The sequence below is a fragment of the Lissotriton vulgaris genome, chromosome 3_1 (genome assembly GCF_964263255.1).
Source record: "Lissotriton vulgaris chromosome 3_1, aLisVul1.2, whole genome shotgun sequence".
Lineage (NCBI taxonomy): Eukaryota > Metazoa > Chordata > Amphibia > Caudata > Salamandridae > Lissotriton > Lissotriton vulgaris.
Window position 1 is genome coordinate 1,089,845,513 of NC_141689.1, and position 17,669 is coordinate 1,089,863,181.

Genomic DNA, 17,669 nt, shown 5'->3' on the forward strand with positions numbered 1-17,669 from the left:
AGGGATTCAAAGACTGGAGGATGACGAAGAATTGTTGAACACCAGGACACAGTCAATCACGCACCTTAGGACCTGTGGGTGCAGGAGTGTCCTTTTGTGTCTGATTCTTCTCACCGGTTCCGGATGCAGTTGGTGGGACCCTTCAGGGTGGTCCGTGGAGGTCGTCTAATGCTGGAACACAGGTCAGGATCACTGGGGCGCGCTTCGCAGGGGTATTGGGACTTTCAAGTTGTGGGCGTCTGGTGAGGACTCGCGGATCTGGCTGGATCTTAAGTCCTGGCTTGGGTTGGACAGATCAGGTGTCCACAAGAGATCAGAGTTCTTTAGGCAGGCATGGCAGGTCCCAGGGTTCTAGGAGGCTGCTGGCTGCAGGACACGCCGATTGCAGCTTGCAGGGGGTTCCAGAACAAGAGACCGGTCGGTAGGGCTGTGGCCAATGTCGTTTTTGTCGTCCTTTTCTGCAGTACAGCTTTTAGGTGCTGCTTCTTCTCGTGTCTAATCTGAAGAGGCAAGGTTCAGGGGTGCTCCTAAATAATAGGGGCCTTACAGGGGTGTGCAGGTTGGGACCAATGGGTCTCTTCCCTGTGGTGTCTACACCCCTTAGTATGCCACCCTCCAGTGGTAGGGGGCATATACCTCTTCCTGATTATAGGGGTCCCCCTGCAGAGGTGGTCCTTGCTTAAGCTCTCAAATTTCCTTTGTTCTACAGTGGTAAAGAAAATCATCCGTTTTGATAGTAAAACGTAATATATCTTAACAGCATGTCTGAATCTCAGATTTACCAAATATGTATTTATTTATTTATTGCCAGATAAAGTTTCCGACTGGTGTCACACAGGCATGGGAAATCACATGATCCACCGGCCAATGTCAGATCCAGGTGTATTTTCACAGCATCAAGCAATGGAGAGAGACAGTTCTGGAATTGTAACTCCTTCCAGTGCATTCCATCAGCATGTGCCAGCTGGCTACATGGATTTTCCTAAAGTTGGGGTAAACATTTTACTATTTTCTTGTTACCATAGTTAAGTTGTCACAAGTGGTATGATGGTGCACGATAAATGTTCTTGTCTTCAGTATTGAGCCAGTACTCTTTGGAGAAAACAATGTTTCCTCTTCTCCTAAATTAATTATCTGTTGCTGACATATATTTGGATAAGGACTATTGTGTGCACTTACTACTCATAGGACATCTTGCTTTGAGACCCTTGTAATCAATTTAGTGGCATAATGGTGGGGAAATGTTGCTTGGCTGATATAAAAAAAATTCTATAACTCATGCAATGCAAAATCTATTCATCTTTGAACAATATGGAGTTTTATTATCTATAGCCTCCCAACTCAAACACTGTGAATAAATGTAATTAAAGGATAAAGTAAGATCACTCATTGATTTGCCCTAGTGAAGTAAGGGTGTACTTGCTTGCCACAATTTCAAACTAAAGCTGCATCATAAAATACATAGAAAAGTAATTTCTCCCTCGAAAATTTCCTTATTTGAAAAACCATGTTGATATAATTTTGACTGCGTTGTTTTTGTTTTACCTCCAAATAGTCTTTTTTTCTCAAACAGACCTGCCCTGATGCAACATTGTTTGTGTTACGTAACTTGCCCTGACTGAGCTTCTAGTCCACTTCCAGTGCTTGCAAATGTGATGTCTAAAAGTAAAAGTATTTCTTCCATCACATGGTTACTATGTGAAATGTTGCCTGACCTGCTTTGCCAGGAACAGCATTTGTATTGATTTGATAGTTGCACTGCCACTCAGTAGCCTCCCTCTGAAAACTTTGACAGGGTTGGAAAAAGGTCATGTAGCTGTTAACTGGGACCCTTTAAAATGTATAACTTTGAACAGCCATGGCGTTTTACAAAAGTACTTAACATGTCGGACATGGGCACCTGGAACTGTTAAGTGAATAACAATTCAAGTATCTAAAGCCAGCTTCGTGCCAATCTAGAACTGGGTGATTGTGTCACCAATGACATCTTTCAACTTAGAAGCACTTGAGTCTCATGCAAGCATTACATCTAAATGTTGCACCATGATAATCTCTGAAAGAGTGACAGAACTAAAACAATGAGTCTAAACATTCTCCTCTGAAAGTTTGATATCACTGGTGAAGAGTAAGTTTCATGTTGGGCCACCGACTGAAGCTTACTATAGATGGCCCTAATCAGTCGTATGTCAGGATAATCTGCAAAAGGCTGACTGGTGCAAGGCACAGAAAGTCACAGGCCATTTCTGCCTTTGCAATTCTGGCATATTTTGGGCAGGCTTTTATCTGTAGATACCTATATGATTGCTCTCCCTCAACCCACCTGCATTACATACTGAAAATTTTAAATGCAATACATTTGATGATTTGAAATTAATTAACGTAAGATTACATTTTATACTCTGACTTTAATACGACATAGCAAACACAAGGAGATGATGGACAGAGTGCTGACAGTTTTCAGACACTCACCTCCAGTCACAGATCTGGGTTGAATCCATCATCATTCTTTAGCTCACTTCGCCACCTCAGTTTAGACCCAGCGATATGCAAACTAGTCTTGACCCTCTGCCTCATGGGAACAATCCAGCCTGTACTGCCAAGCCAGGTCTTCCCTGAACCGGAAACAAGCTTCCTGGACCTGGTTTCGGGGTAACACCCCTCATCAGCCAGGTCACCTTGAATCCAGTGGCAAACTGAGCAAGGGTCCCACATGTGGGCATACCCTGCCGACTTGGGGTGAACAAAGCAAACACAAGGAGATGGATGGAGCCACTGGAATCAAGCTATCCTGGCGGATGAGGGGTGAAACCCCTAAACCGGTCCTAGGATGCTTGTTACCAGTCCTAGGAGGATCTGGCCTGGCAGTTCGGGCTGGACTGTTCCCATTGGGCGCTGGGCCAAGACTGATTTGCATACGGCTGGGTTCAAACTGGAATGGCAATAGGAGCAACAAAACAATGGATTTAGGCCCAGATCTCTGTACTGGGGTGAATGTATGACATTGTTTTGCATTCTGTCCATCAATTGTTCTTTTTGCATTTGTCAGCCAGAGTGGGACGGGCTTGCCCAGATGTGGGTCCCGTGCTCTCCATGCCACTGAAGTCCAGCTATCCTGGCTGATGAGGGGCGATACCCCGAAACCAGTCATTGAATGCTTGTTTCCAGTCCAGGGAGGACCTGCCCTGGCAGTTCGATGCTGGATTGTTCCCATTGGGGGCTGGGTCAAGACTGATTTGCATATAGCTGGGTTCAAACTGTATTGGCATGGGAAGCAAAAACAACAATGTATTTAGGCCCAGGTCTCTGTACTGGGGTGAATATATGACTTTGTTCTGCATTCTGTCTATCAATTATATACAACATAGGCTTAGGAAGACCTTGTTTGTCTGGTAACTTAATAAAATTCTTCAACCTCTGTCTGGTTGGTTGCAAATGGTCTTTTTTTTAAAGTGCTTCTAATATAGGTAGCAACCAGAGTTCTGGTGGATACTTCTACCTGCAGATTCCTTACCTGTAGAACAATCCCAGGTGTCAGGCTGGATCTGGAAAACTTCAAAGCTCACAAACCCCAGGTAAAGCACACCAGAAGTGAGGTCCGTAGCTTCCAAGGTCATATAGCAACAACCCTGTGGCAATGATGTCATTCTCTTATTTCTGTGCCTTCAATGGGGATCCAGAGATCGAATTTTCTTTGGAGCAGTACTATGTCTCCTCCCAAATGTTCCGATTTAAAACCCTTTCAGGATTGCGAGGGCACCCATCCTATTTGGCTGTGATGTCTTGGTTCTGACCATGCTTTGTCACTGTGACCCCTGCCTTAGTATGAACCCTTAGTCCATCAAGGAGTGCAAAGCTTTTCATGGTTAGAGCTTATGAAGATAGAAGACAATGTCATTCTCGTTCTCGACCCAGTACCCCAGATCACTTTACTCAAATGAGACCAGAAGGAATAAGCACAAAAAAGAACAGAAGAAAAGCTAAGTCCCAGAAACATCCCCAGACTCCCGCAGGCTCTTCATCCTCGGAGCTTGAGTTGATTCTTTTGGATCCCAACACTCTGGACTGCTCCTTTATGCTCCTCAGCAGAACCCGATCCCTAGTGCTGCTGTTTCCCCTCCAGTGCCAACTCTGCTGGTCCGGTCTCCTTTCAAGCCTGAGCCTTCAACACCAGTACCTCCAATACCAACGCAAATCAATCTTTTTCGCCATTGCCTAACTATACACTTCCTCTATCATCACTGTGCTCAGGGCAGCCTCGGGAACCACTGGTGCCACCTTCACCGTTGCCACCAACAGGTACTCCTCACCAGAGGTCACGTAGGGAAGCAAAAAGGTTGAAGAGCGGTACAGAGAAAGATTGCATCAGTTGTTTGGTCTGACTCCAACCCTCTGCCTCATGGAGAAGATGAACCAGAGGATCCCTTTGCGATACCTCGGTTGTCATCTGTTTGTGGCCTAAATACTTCCCCTGAGATAGAAATGGAGTTGCCCGTTGACCCTCGAGCTACAGAAGTTTTGTCACTGGATTGAGTTGTTAAAAAAACGGCAGACATTCTTGATTTACAGCTAACTGCAGCGGATGTAAAAACAAATGTATTATCTGAAAGAGACACGTTAGTGATAGATTCCTTACCTTAGAATATCCCCAGGCATCAGACTGGATCCGGAAACTTTTGCGTAGCAATACCCCTGCGCGCTGGTAAGCGTCGTCTGTGGCTCCGCGTCCGTCGTCGGCGTCGTGAGCGCCGGGATGACGTCATCGGAGTACTTAGACGGCGCCCATGCGCGCTGACGTCAGTTCTTCTTTTTTCCGCGCCAGCTAGCGCAGATCCGGAAGAAGCTCTACCCCCAGTCACTTTTTGACTGACTAGTTTTTGATCCTTTTTGATCTTCTCTTAGTCGACTGTCTCGACTATCGGTGCCAGGGATGCCCGGGTTCAAGCCTTGCTCGAAGTGCGGCCGACTCATGTCGGTCACGGACCCCCATCGCCGGTGCCTGAAGTGCTTCGGCCTCGACCACGACGATCGAACATGCGTCGACTGCCGGGCTCTGACGTCGAAGGCTAGGCGGGAGCGATCCCGCAAGCGTCTCGAGCTGAGGCACTCGGCCCCGCGCCGCTCCAGGTCCCGGTCCCGGTCCCACGGGAGGTCGAGGGACAGGTCGCGAGGTCGGAGTCATCGACGTTCCGGGAGTGGACACCGATCGTCTGGATCCAAGTCCTCAGGTAAGAGGCATGAGAGGTCGGAGCGACACCATCGGTCCTCCGACCCGCCCCGACGCTCGCTCGATGCGGCCGGGGACTCGGGCGACACCGCCCACGCGGCTCCGCGGGAGTCGCAAGCGTCGCCGCCTGCCCCACACCTTCGGGTCACTGGGCACGGCGCGTCGCAGGAGGAGGTCGAGAGGTACCTCATGGCCATGAGGGCCCTCCCTCCTCAGTCGGTTCCCGTGGCGCCTTCGGGCCGATCGGCTCCGTCTGGAGGTCCTTCCGGGTCGGGCGCTTCGGCCCCGACGACGTCGGGTACTTCGGGCCCGGCGCCGCTGGCGACTTCGGTCCCGGCGCCGCGCGACCTCGCTGGATCCGGCTCCGGATCCGGGACCTCGCCGGTCGACCTTACGACCCCGCCGGCGCCGTCCCTTCAGGTGTCGTCCCCGGCAGCCGATGTGGTTGCCGACCCCAATGTTCCCTGCGGTCCTACTCAGGTGTCGGAGGGGCGCCGCTGGGCGCCGATTCCGTCGGCCTTTGGAGACTTCTATCTCCACGAGGAGGCCCTGGCTGTTAATCCTGGTCTCCAGGAGCCAGGTGACGAGGAGCAATGGGAGGGGTCCGAGGACCCTCTGGCACGTGATTGCCAGTCGCATCAGGACTGGACATATGAGCTTGGGGAGGCCAGTGGTATTGACACCTCGCCAGACACTGGATTTACGTCGCCCCCGACTGTGGCTTCGGAGGCGGGTTCTGCTTACAGCGTAGTGTTGACGAAGGCAGCTAAGGCCTTAAACCTTCAGCTCCCCGTCGCGGCCGTGAGGACTAATCTCCTCACTGAGGTCCTCAAACAGCAGTCCGGCTCCACGGAGCCCCTTCTGCCGTTCAATGAGGCCTTGTGTGACGTTCTGCTGGGCACTTGGTCCAAGCCCGCCACAGGCCCCCCTGTGGACAGGAACGTGGCCAGACGCTACCGCCCGGCACCGGGCGACCCATGCTTTTTGTCCACCCATCCCACCCCCGAGAGCCTGGTCATCCAGGCCTCTAACTCCCAATCCGCATTCCCGTCGGCCCCGCCCGACGGGGAATCCAAGAGATATGAGCAGTTCGGGAAGAAGGTCTTCTCGTCTGTGAGCCTAGGGCTACGGTCTGTGAACACCAACTGTCTCTTGGGCCGCTACACCCACACCCTGTGGGACACGGTTGCGGAGGTGCTGCCACAATGCCCTGAGGAGGTCAGGGCTAAACTCTGCCAAACCCTTGCGGACGGCCGAGATGCGGCACGTTTTTCTATCCGGTGTGGGCTGGATACCACGGACTCACTGGGCAGGGCGATGGCAACGACGGTGGCGGTTCGACGCCATGCCTGGTTGAGGTCCGCCAACTTCTCGGCCGATGTCCAGGCCACCCTCCTGGACATACCGTTTGATGGCCGTCGCCTCTTCGGCGACAAGGCAGACCATGCGCTGGAACGTTTCAAGGACTCCAGGGCCACGGCCAAGTCCTTGGGCCTTGCGGCCCCACGCCAGCAATCGGGTGCCTTTCGCTCCTTTCGTGGCCACGGAAGGGGCGCCCCACCACGAACCGTCAGCCACGCGCCGCAGAATGTTCAGCAACGCGGTGGCGGACGTGGGAACCGCCGTGGCGGTGGTCGGGGCCAACGGCGAGGCCAGTCCACACCTCCCTCAGCAGCCCCCGCCTCAAAACCTTCCTAGTCCGAGTTTTCAGGCCCATGTGACGCCTGTGGGAGGCAGGGTTCGCCATCACCTCTCCCACTGGCATACAGTCACTTCGGACAGGTGGGTGCTGCAAATTGTCCGAAGGGGTTTCTCCCTCCCCTTCGAGTCTTCCCCTCCATCCATGCCACCTCAATACCACCGTGTGTCGGGGGATCACTTGCAACTTCTGCAAGAGGAGGTTTCGGCCCTCTTGGCCAAGAGGGCCATCGAGCGCATTCCTGGGCCAGAAGTAGGACGTGGTTGTTACTCCCACTACTTTCTGGTACCCAAGAAGGGCAAAGGGGGCCTACGCCCTATCTTGGATCTACGGAACGTCAACGGCTTCCTCCGGACGGAGAAGTTCAAGATGCTCACTTTGGCTCAGGTCCTGGCTGCCCTGGACCCGGGAGACTGGATGGTAGCGTTGGACTTGCAGGACGCCTATTTTCACATCCCCGTCCTGCCGGCCCACCGGCGTTACCTGCGGTTCATGGTAGGCCAAGAGCACTTTCAGTTTACCGTGCTCCCCTTTGGCCTTGCCAGCGCCCCACGGGTGTTCACAAAGGTGATGGCGGTGGTCGCAGCCCATCTGCGCAGGCAGGGGATATCAGTCTTCCCCTACCTCGACGACTGGTTGTTGAAGGCGGGCTCGCCCCAGTCAGTCGTCAGCCACCTCCAGACTACGGCCGACCTCCTGCACTTGCTGGGGTTCTCCATCAATGTGCCGAAGTCACACCTGTGTCCCTCTCAAAAGCTCCTCTTCATTGGAGCGGTTCTCGACTCGGCGCAGTTTCGGGTTTACCCACCCGAACAGCGGGTTCGGGATATTCAGGCTCTGATTCCGGTATTCAGGCCGTTATCCCGGGTCTCGGTCAGGTTGACGCTGCGGCTTCTGGGGCTGATGGCCTCCTGCATCCTTCTGGTGCGTCACGCCAGGTGGCGGATGCGGGCTCTGCAGTGGGACCTGAAGTTTCAGTGGGCCCAGCATCAGGGCAACCTGTCCGATCATGTCCTGATCTCGGAGGGCACTGCGAAGCAACTGCAGTGGTGGCTCACGGACCGCGACTGGGTCAGTGGCAGACCCCTCTTCCTACCCCAGCCGGAGCACGTAGTTGTGACGGACGCGTCCCTCCAGGGCTGGGGTGGCCACATGGGAGAGGCGGAGATCAGAGGCCTCTGGTCTCCGGCGGAGTCCCGGCTCCACATCAACCTTCTGGAGCTGCGGGCGATTCGTCTTGCACTGAAGGCATTCCTCCCCTCTGTCAGGGGGAGCGTAGTGCAAGTGTTCACCGACAACACCACCGCCATGTGGTACTGCAACAAACAGGGCGGTGTGGGGTCGTGGACCCTATGCCAGGAGGCTCTGCGCCTCTGGCAGTGGCTGGAACATCAGGGCGTGACCCTGGTGGTTCAACACCTGGCAGGCTCTCTGAATGCCAGGGCGGACGAACTCAGCCGCCGGTGCATGATGGATCACGAATGGCGTCTGAACTCGGACGTGGCGCAAGGTCTCTTTCGACAGTGGGGAGAGCCTTGGTTAGATCTATTCGCCACAGAAGAGAACGCGCAATGTCAGCAGTTCTGCGCGTTGGAGTTTCCAAGGCGGCACTCGCTCGGAGACGCTTTTCGTCGCGAGTGGAGCTGCGGTCTGTTGTACGCCTTTCCGCCTATACCACTTCTGCCCAGAGTGCTGAAGAAGATCAGGCGCGACCGGGCCCAGGTCGTCCTTGTGGCTCCGGACTGGGCACGAAGATACTGGTATCCCGAGCTACTCAGCATGTCAGTCGATCCCCTGATTCGTCTGCCTCTTCGGGAGGACCTTCTGTCGCAGCAGCAGGGGACGGTCCTGCACCCGAACCTGTCCAGTCTCCACCTACAAGCTTGGAGATTGAGCGGCGGCAGTTGAGGCCATTTGACTTGCCTCCCGAAGTCTGCGATATCATTCTGGCAGCCAGGCGTCCCTCCACAAAGACGGTATACGCCTGCCGGTGGAACAGATTTGTGGCATGGTGCACAGCAAAGGCTGTGGATCCTCTCTCTGCACCCCTTTCGGAAGTGCTGCTCTTTCTTCTTTCCCTTGCCCAGCAGGGCTCTGCTCTGGGCACTCTTAAAGGGTACCTTTCTGCTCTATCAGCCTTCTTGAGGCTACCAGATCAGCCTTCTTTATTCAAGTCCCCTATTGTAAGTAGATTTCTGAAGGGCATCACGCACATGTTCCCTCCTGTTCCCTTCGTGATGCCCCAGTGGGACTTGAATCTGGTTCTCACCTATCTGATGTGTGCTCCCTTTGAGCCACTTCATAACTGCCCCCTTCGTCTCCTTACTCTAAAGGCGGCATTCCTGGTGGCCATCACCTCTGCCAGGAGGGTGAGTGAGCTCCAGGCTCTTTCTTCTTCTCCACCTTTCCTGTCTGTTCATCCTGATAAGGTGGTGTTACGTACACGGCCTTCCTTTCTGCCCAAGGTTGTCACGGCCTTCCACATCGGGCAGTCCATCACTTTGCCCACCTTCTTTCCGCCTCCGCATCCCTCGAAAGAGGAGGAGAGGCTCCACCGTCTGGATCCAAAACGTGCGCTCTCCTACCTAGATCGCACACGCCAATTCCGGGTGGATGACCAACTCTTCGTTGGTTACGTGGGCGCGAAGAAGGGAAAGGCTGTGCACAAGAGGACCATCTCAAGATGGATCATCTTGTGCATTCAAGCATGCTACTCCATGGCGAGGAAGGAGCCCCCGGCTGGATTGCGGGCTCACTCCACTCGGGCCACGGCAACGACAACTGCCCTGGGCCGCGGTGTCCCCCTGCAGGACATCTGTCAGGCAGCCACGTGGGCCTCGCTGCACACGTTCGCAAGACACTACTGCCTGGACAGTCAAGTCCGGAGGGATGGCTTCTTTGGCCGTTCCGTCCTCCAGGACTTTCTGGTGTGATATTGGTTCGCAGACCCACCACCGGGGTTGGTATTGCTGGGGTATCTATTCTAAGGTAAGGAATCTATCACTAACGTGTCTCTTTCAGATGCACAAGTTACTACTTGTGTAACGATATATCTGTAAGAGACATTAGTTAGTGATAGATTCCTTACCGCCCACCCATCCTCCCCGTTCTGCGAACCGATATCTAGGGTTAAGGTCATCCCCTTTCAGGGCCCTAGTTTCATGGCACCAGTGTTAGTTCTATCATGGCTCTGCGTATCTGGCGCGGAAAAGCTGTGTTATCAGAACTGACGTCAGCGCGCATGGGCGCCGTCTAAGTACTCCGATGACGTCATCCCGGCGCTCACGACGCCGACGACGGACGCGGAGCCACAGACGACGCCTACCAGCGCGCAGGGGTATTGCTACGCAAAAGTTTCCGGATCCAGTCTGACGCCTGGGGATATTCTAAGGTAAGGAATCTATCACTAACTAATGTCTCTTACAGATATATCGTTACACAAGTAGTAACTTGTGCAACGGGATCCTGCTTCCTACTCTACCAGCCTCTAAGCCATTTTTACCATTTAATGAGTCCTTGTTAGACGCTGTTATAGCGGCATGGAAAAAGCCTTCTTGTAAACCAGCTAGTGGCCACATGTTACTACCCAGCTCACACTCCCTTTGTCAGCCCACTCTTGGTCAGAGTCTGGTAATTTAACCTTCGTGCTCTTCCAGTCATATACAAGGGAACCTCCCTTCTATCCCAGCAGACAGGAAGTCCAAACACTTAGAGGCATGTGGAAAAAGTGTTTACGTCTGGCAGTTTGGCACTCAAATCCCTAAATGCAAATTTATTGTTTTCTCGATATTTACATGCCTTATGAGGTATGTCGCAGGTGGTGGTTTCACATGTGCCTGAAGACCTGAGAAGCCATATCCATGAAGTGTTCAAAGATGGTCAAACTGTGGCATTACACATTGGCAGGTTTGAATTCCGCTGATTCAGATGCTCGGTCCATGGACACTTCAGTGACCATTAGACATCATGCCTGGCTTTGGACTTCTGGGTTCTTTTCTGATGTATAAGCTAAGTTAATGAACCTTCCATTTGATGGTTCCAAATTGTTTGGAGAAAAGGCAGATGCAGTGCTTTAAAGTTAGCAAAGCAATGAATAGTTCACTTGTACTACAGCAAAAGCACCATAATAGAGATTACCATCACTCTAAGACTTTTTAAGGCTGTGCCAAGGGATATTCCTCTGGCAGCTGCAGGCTTTCCAACCCCAAGGTCACCAGCTACAAACCTCATTGGTCCACCAGTACAAAGGCAGAGGACGCAGTTTTCTCCAGAAAACCTCATCCTCCTCTTCCTCACCCGCCCCCACTGGAAAGCAGTCCTACTTCACTTGCCAATCTGCACCTGGCCCCTGTAGAGGGAAGAGCGTCCTCCTTTCTGCTGGCCTGGAAGGCTACCACTTCAGACCAGCGGGTCCTTCAAATCATTGAAAAGAGTTATGCCCTTCCCTTCTTGCAGGCCCCAACCTCTAATCCCTCCCCACCCTCCCTTTAATTAACTTGGAAATACTAAAATGGGAGGTGGCAGCACTTTAAAAGCAGCAATAGATTTAGTACTGGAAAAAGAGCTAGGTTGTTACGCACCTCACTTCCTAGTGCCCAAGAAGGACAGCTGTCTTAGTCCGATCCTAGATCTCAGGGTCCTGAATCTTTTACTCAAAAATAACAAATTCGAGTTGCTGAACCTAGCTCAAGTACAGCAGGTGTTGGAACTTGGAGACTGGTTAGTATTACTCGACCTGTAGGGTGCATACTCCCATATCGCTATCCTGCGGTCACATAGGAAGTATTTGCGATTAGTAGTGGGTTCTACCACCACCAACTTGTGGTACTGCCTTTTGGTTTGACTTGAGCATCTTGAGTCTTCATGAAGGGGATAATGTGGTAGCAACACATCTCAGAAGGTGAGATATTCTGATATTTCCGTACCTGGAAAACTGGTTGATCAAAGCAAGTTTGCCAGAGTTGGTGTTGTACCATCTGCAGTCGACAACATCCCTGTTGTTTGACCTGGTCTTATCGGATAGAGATATCTAGCCGCAGATTCCTTACTCAGAGAATCCTCCTGAGGTGCCAGACTGGATCCGGAAACTTATTTTCCCACCGTACGCCTGCACCCCAGCTGAGGGCATCGAGCGACTCTGCAGCGAATGACATTCCTTAGCACACATGATAATTTAAAGTAACATAAGTATGTAACATGTTTCCACAAATTGAAAATTAAATAATGCGCAAAAGGTTAGTTTTTCTTCCTCTTTGTTAGTCACTTTATTTTGTGCAAGTCTTCCCAGAAGTTCTCTACAGCCAACAGGGTTTCAGGTGTAGGAGCGTCTGTCTTTCAGAACAGGTTTCACTGGTTTCTATCTCTTCCAGTATTAATCTTCTTAGTGCTTGTTACACTAAATGAGAATCCTCCGTGACTCCACCATGTCCCCTCGATGCCGAGTACAATAAGGGGGCATGGTAGAAACCCCCTGACACCCTAGTCTTGGTCAGGGGGTCCCACAGGGACCCACAGGGCCCAAACAAGCCTTTTTGTTGAAAAGAATTCAGCGGGATTTGCGAATCCCGCCAGAAAAAAAATGAGGCGCTGTGTGCCGCGCTTTGTTTTAATAGGCCCCCGGGTGTGCCAAGACCCGGTAGCAGTGTGACAAATATATGCGGGGGCTGCGTGGGACCCCACCTCCCCGGGCTTTCCTTAACTATGGGCGGAGGGCCTCCTGGGTCCCGCAAGCCCTGGGGACAGCCACCTCCCGGGGCTTTACTTGTTTAGGTTATGTTGAGCAAGAAAACTTCGGGGTTCAGGCCGTCTGGCGCCTGTCACTGCGCCATGTCAGTCTCTGACCCCCATTAAGTGTGTCTCCGGTGCCTGGAGCGCGACCACAACTCAAAGTTTCGCTCCCACTGCCGGGCCATGGTGCCACAGGCTTTGAGGGAGCGGCCCAGGGACCGGCACCGCAGAGGTTGCCTCATCTGTCTCAATCCTGGTCCAGGTCTCTGTCAAGAGGAAGGTCCGAGCACTGCTCAGATGAATCTAAGTCCTCTTCGTCGACGTCAGGTAAGAGGCACCCAAAAAAACACAAGATGTCCTGGACCTGCAGCTTCCTACAGTGACTGACCAAGACTAACGTCTTGACAGAGGTCCTGCAGCCTGGGGTTTCCAGTTCAGAGCCCAACTGCCTTTTAATGAGGCCTTAACAGATGTCCTTCTGGGCACCTGGTGCAAACCCAGCACAGGGGCTCCTGTGAACGGGACGATCGCCCGCTGCTGTTGGTCCGCATCGGGAGACCCACTTCTCCTCACCACCCATCCCACCCCACAAAGCTTGGTGGTCCTGGCTTCCACTTCACGTGGTCCGTTCCCTTCTGCAACCCCGGCCTGGAAATCCAAGAGACTGGACATTTAGAAAAATATTTATTTTTCTTCCGCCAGCCTGGTATTGCAGTTGGTGAACACTGCATGCCTTTTGGGCCCCTAGTCCCATTCGATATAGGACACAGTTGCACAAGTGCTGTCCAGAGTCTGAGGAGTACCGGGCTCTACTCTCCCAAGCTATTTCAGACGGTAGAGACACAGTTAAACTTTCCATCAGATGTGGCTTCGACACAACGGACTCGCTGGGCAGAGTGATTTCCACGACGGTGCTGTACTTAGTCACGCCTGGCAGAGAACATCTGGTTTTTCGGCGGATGTCCAAGCTAACCTCATGGACATGCTCTTTGATGGCTCCAGTCTCATCAAAGCGGATAATGCCCTTTAGCGTTTACAAGACTCTTGGGCCACAGCCAAGACTTTTGGCCTCAGCACAACTCCTAGGGCCTCATCCGCCTTTCACTCCTTTCGCGGCTACGGAAGGGGCTATCAACCGCACCAACCCTATTCCGGCCAGTGGGGCCCAGCAAGCTCCGCAACCTTTGTGGGGCCTTGGACTCGGTTCACCCCGGCCCCGTGGGTCTGGAAACCAGAAGGTGATCCAAGCCACAATACAACCACCCCCTCCACCGCAAAACCTTCCTCGTAAAGTCCCCCCGAATGACTCTCAGCCAGTCAGTGGCAGAGGACCGTCATCTTGACCACTGGTGAAATATCACATCGGAAAAGTGGGTATTGCAGATAGTCCGAAGGGACTATTCCCTCCCCTTCAAGACTACCCCTCTATGCCTCCAGCGTATGGTCGGCTGACTGAGGATCACCTTGCCTTTCTCCCCCACCTCCAGACTATGGCGGACCACCTGCATTCGCTGGGGTTAACTATCAACGTGCCAAAGTCTCACCCTTTCATTGCAGCTTTTCTGGAAACTGTGCAGTTTCGGCATATACTCCAAACTAAGAGTTCAGGACATTCAGGCTATGATACCGATGTTTCAGCCTCTTTTCTGGATTTCGGTGGGAATGACTCTGAGGCTCCTGCATCCTTCTAGTGACCCATGCACTGTGGCACATGCAGGCTCTGCAGTGGGACCCAACGTTCTAATGAGCACAGCATCGAGGAAATCCCGCCGACCTGGTTCAGATTTTGGAGGGCACTGCAAATGACCTACAGTAGTGGCTGACGAACCATGATTGGGTCAAGGGAAGACCCCTCTCCTTTCCCCATCCAGATCTCACAGTAGTGACAGATGCATCTCTTCTGGGATTGGACAGCCATCTGGGAGAGGTGGAGATCAGAGGCCATGGTCTGCGGCGGAAGCCAGGCTTCATGTCAATCTGTTGGAGCTTCCGGTGATCCGACTGGCCCTGTAAGTCTTTTTACCATCCATACAGGGAAGGCTAATCTAAGTGTATCTGAAAGAGACGCGTTAGTCATAGATTCCTTATCTTAAAATATCCCCAGGCGTCAGACTGGATCCGGAAAATTTTTACGTAGCAATACCCCTGCGCGCCGGCAGGCGTCGTCTGCGGCTCCGCGTCCGTCGTCGGCGTCGTTGGCGCCGGAATGACGTCATCTGAGTACATAGACGCCGCCCATGCGCGCTCACGTAAGTTCTTTTTTTCGCGCCAGCTAGCGCAGATCCGGAGAAGCTCTACCCCTTAGTCTTTTTTGACTAACCTTTTTGATCTTTTTGATCATTTCTTTTCTCGAGTCTTTGACTCCTACAGTGCCGGTATGGATGCCCGGGTTTAAACCCTGTTCCAGATGCGACCGACAGATGTCGGTTACCGACCCCCATCGGCGGTGCCTCAAGTGTTTAGGCCTCGACCACGACGACCGCACCTGCTCTGACTGCCGGGCCCTGACGTCTAAAGCTAGGCGGGAGCGGTCCCGCAAGCGACTGGAACTCAGGCAGTCCCACATGAGGTCGAGGGACGGGTCGCTGGGTCAGAGCCCTCGCAGCTCCGGGAGTGGACATCGGTCGTCAGGCTCCAAGTCCTCAGGTAAGAGGCATGAGAGGTCGGAGAGACATCATCGTTCCTCCGACCCACCCCGACGCTCGCGCGATGCGCCCGGGGGTTCGGGTGACACCACCCACGCGGCTCCGACAGAGTCGCTGACGTCGCCGCCTGCCCCACACCTTCGGGTCCCTGGGCATGACGCGACGCCTGAGGAGGTCGAGCGGTACCTCATGGCCATGAAGTCCCTCCCTCCTCAGCTTGGTTCTGTGGCGCCTCCGGGCCCAATGGCCCCGACTGGAGGACCTAGCGGGTCGGGTGCTTCGGCTCTGACACCTACGGCCTTTGGGGATTTTTATTTCCATGAACTGGCCCCATCCGCTGACCCTAAACTACAGGAGATGGGTGACAAGGGTGATTAGGAGGGGTCTGAGGACCCTCTGGCACGGGATTGCCAGTCTCAACAGGACTGGACATATGAGCTTGGGGTGGCCAGCTGAATTGAAACTTCGCCAGACACTGGATTTGTCTCCTCTCCAAACGTGGCTACGGAGGAGGGGGCTGCTTATAGTGTAGTGTTGACAAGGGCAGCCAAGGCCCTAAACCTTGAGCTCCCTGTCGCGGCCGTAAGGACTAACCTCCTCACTGAGGTCCTTAAACCGCAGACCAGTTCCAGTGAGCCTCTGCTGCCATTTAATGAGGCCTTGTGTGACGTTCTTGTGGGCACTTGGTCCAAGCCCGCCACAGGTCCGCCTGTGGATAGGAACGTGGCCAGACGCTACCGCCCGGCCCCGGGCGACCCATGCTTTTTGTTCACCCATCCCACCCCCGAGAGCCTGGTCATCCAGGCCTCCACTTCCCAGACCGCATTCCCGACGGCCCCACCCGATCGGGAATCAAAGAGGTACGAACAGTTCGGGAAGAAGGTTTTCTCGTCCCTCAGTTTGGGACTGCGGTCAGTCAATACCGCATGCCTCTTGAGCCGCTACACCCACACCCTGTGGGACACAGTCGCGGAAGTGCTGCCACAATGTCTGGAGGAGGCCTGGGCTAAACTCGCCCAAGCCCTTGCGGAGGGTCGAGATGCAGCACGGTATTCCATCCGGTGTGGGCTGGATACAACGGACTCACTGGGCAGGGCGATGGCAACGACGGTGGCGGTTCGACGCCACACCTGGTTGAGGTCCGCCAACTTTTCGGCCGATGTCCAGGCTACCCTTCTGGATATGCCGTTTGATGGCCGTCGCCTCTTTGGCGACAAGGCAGACCATGCGCTTGAGTGTTTTAAGGACTCCAGGGCTACGACCAAGTCCTTGGGCCTCTCGGCCCTACGCCAGCAAACGGGTGCCTTTCGCTCCTTTCGTGGCCAAGGAGGGGGTGCCCCCACACGTGCCGCCAGCCACGCACCGCAGAACGTTCAACAGCGCGGCGGTGGCGGCGGTCGGGGACCACGGCGAGGCCAGTCCACACCTTCCCCCGCAGCACCTGCCTCAAAACCCTCCTAGTCCGTGCTTTCAGGCCCACGTGATGCCAGTGGGGGGCAGGGTTCGCAATCACCTCTTCCATTGGCGCACTGTCACATCGGACAGGTGGGTGCTGCAAATCGTCCGAAGGGGCTACTCCCTCCCCTTCGAGGCGACCCCTCCAGCCATGCCACCGCAAGTCCACCGCGTGTCGGGGGATCACTTGCAACTTCTGCAAGAGGAAGTCACGGCCCTCTTGGCCATGGGGGCCATCGAGCACGTTCCTGGGCCAGAAGTAGGGTGTGGTTGTTACTCCCACTACTTTCTGGTACCCAAGAAGGGCAAAGGGGGCCTACGCCCTATCTTGGATCTACGGAACGTCAACGGCTTCCTCCGACAGGAGAAGTTCAAGACGCTGACTCTGGCTCAGGTCTTAGCTGCCCTGGATCCCGGGACCTGGATGATAGCATTGAACTTGCAGGACGCTTACTTTCACATCCCCGTCCTGCCGGCCCACCGGCGTTACCTTCGGTTCACGGTAGGCCACGAGCACTTTCAGTTTACCGTGCTCCCCTTCGGCCTTACCAGCGCCCCACGGGTGTTCACGAAAGTGATGGCGGTGGTCGCAGCTCATCTGCGCAGGTTAGGGGTTTCAGTCTTCCCCTACCTCGACGACTGGTTGTTGAAGGCGGGCTCTCCCCAGACAGTCGTCAGCCACCTCCAGACGGCGGCAGGCCTCCTGCACCAGCTGGGGTTCTCCATCAATGTGCCAAAGTCACACCTGTGCCCCTCTCAGAAGCTCCTCTTCATCGGAGCGGTTCTCGACTGTGCGCAGTTTCGGGTTTATCCTCCGGAACAGCGGGTTCGGGATATTCATGCTCTGATTCCAATCTTTCAGCCTTTATCCCGAGTGTCGGTCAGGTTGACGCTGCGGCTTCTCGGGCTGATGGCCTCC

General features: G+C 53.8%; 1 protein-coding gene across 19 annotated transcripts in view; it reads left to right on the forward strand.

Annotated features, from left to right (window-relative positions):
- The window catches only part of LOC147727467 (ankyrin repeat domain-containing protein 17-like), a 1,323,072-nt gene that overhangs the window by 1,256,001 nt on the left and 49,402 nt on the right, over positions 1-17,669 (forward strand). For all 19 annotated transcript variants that reach the window (XM_086961534.1, XM_086961542.1, XM_086961537.1 and 16 more), the window contains one exon: positions 812-993. In XM_086961534.1, the coding sequence (XP_086817660.1) occupies positions 812-993 (182 nt within the window). The remainder of the gene's footprint in view (positions 1-811; positions 994-17,669) is intronic.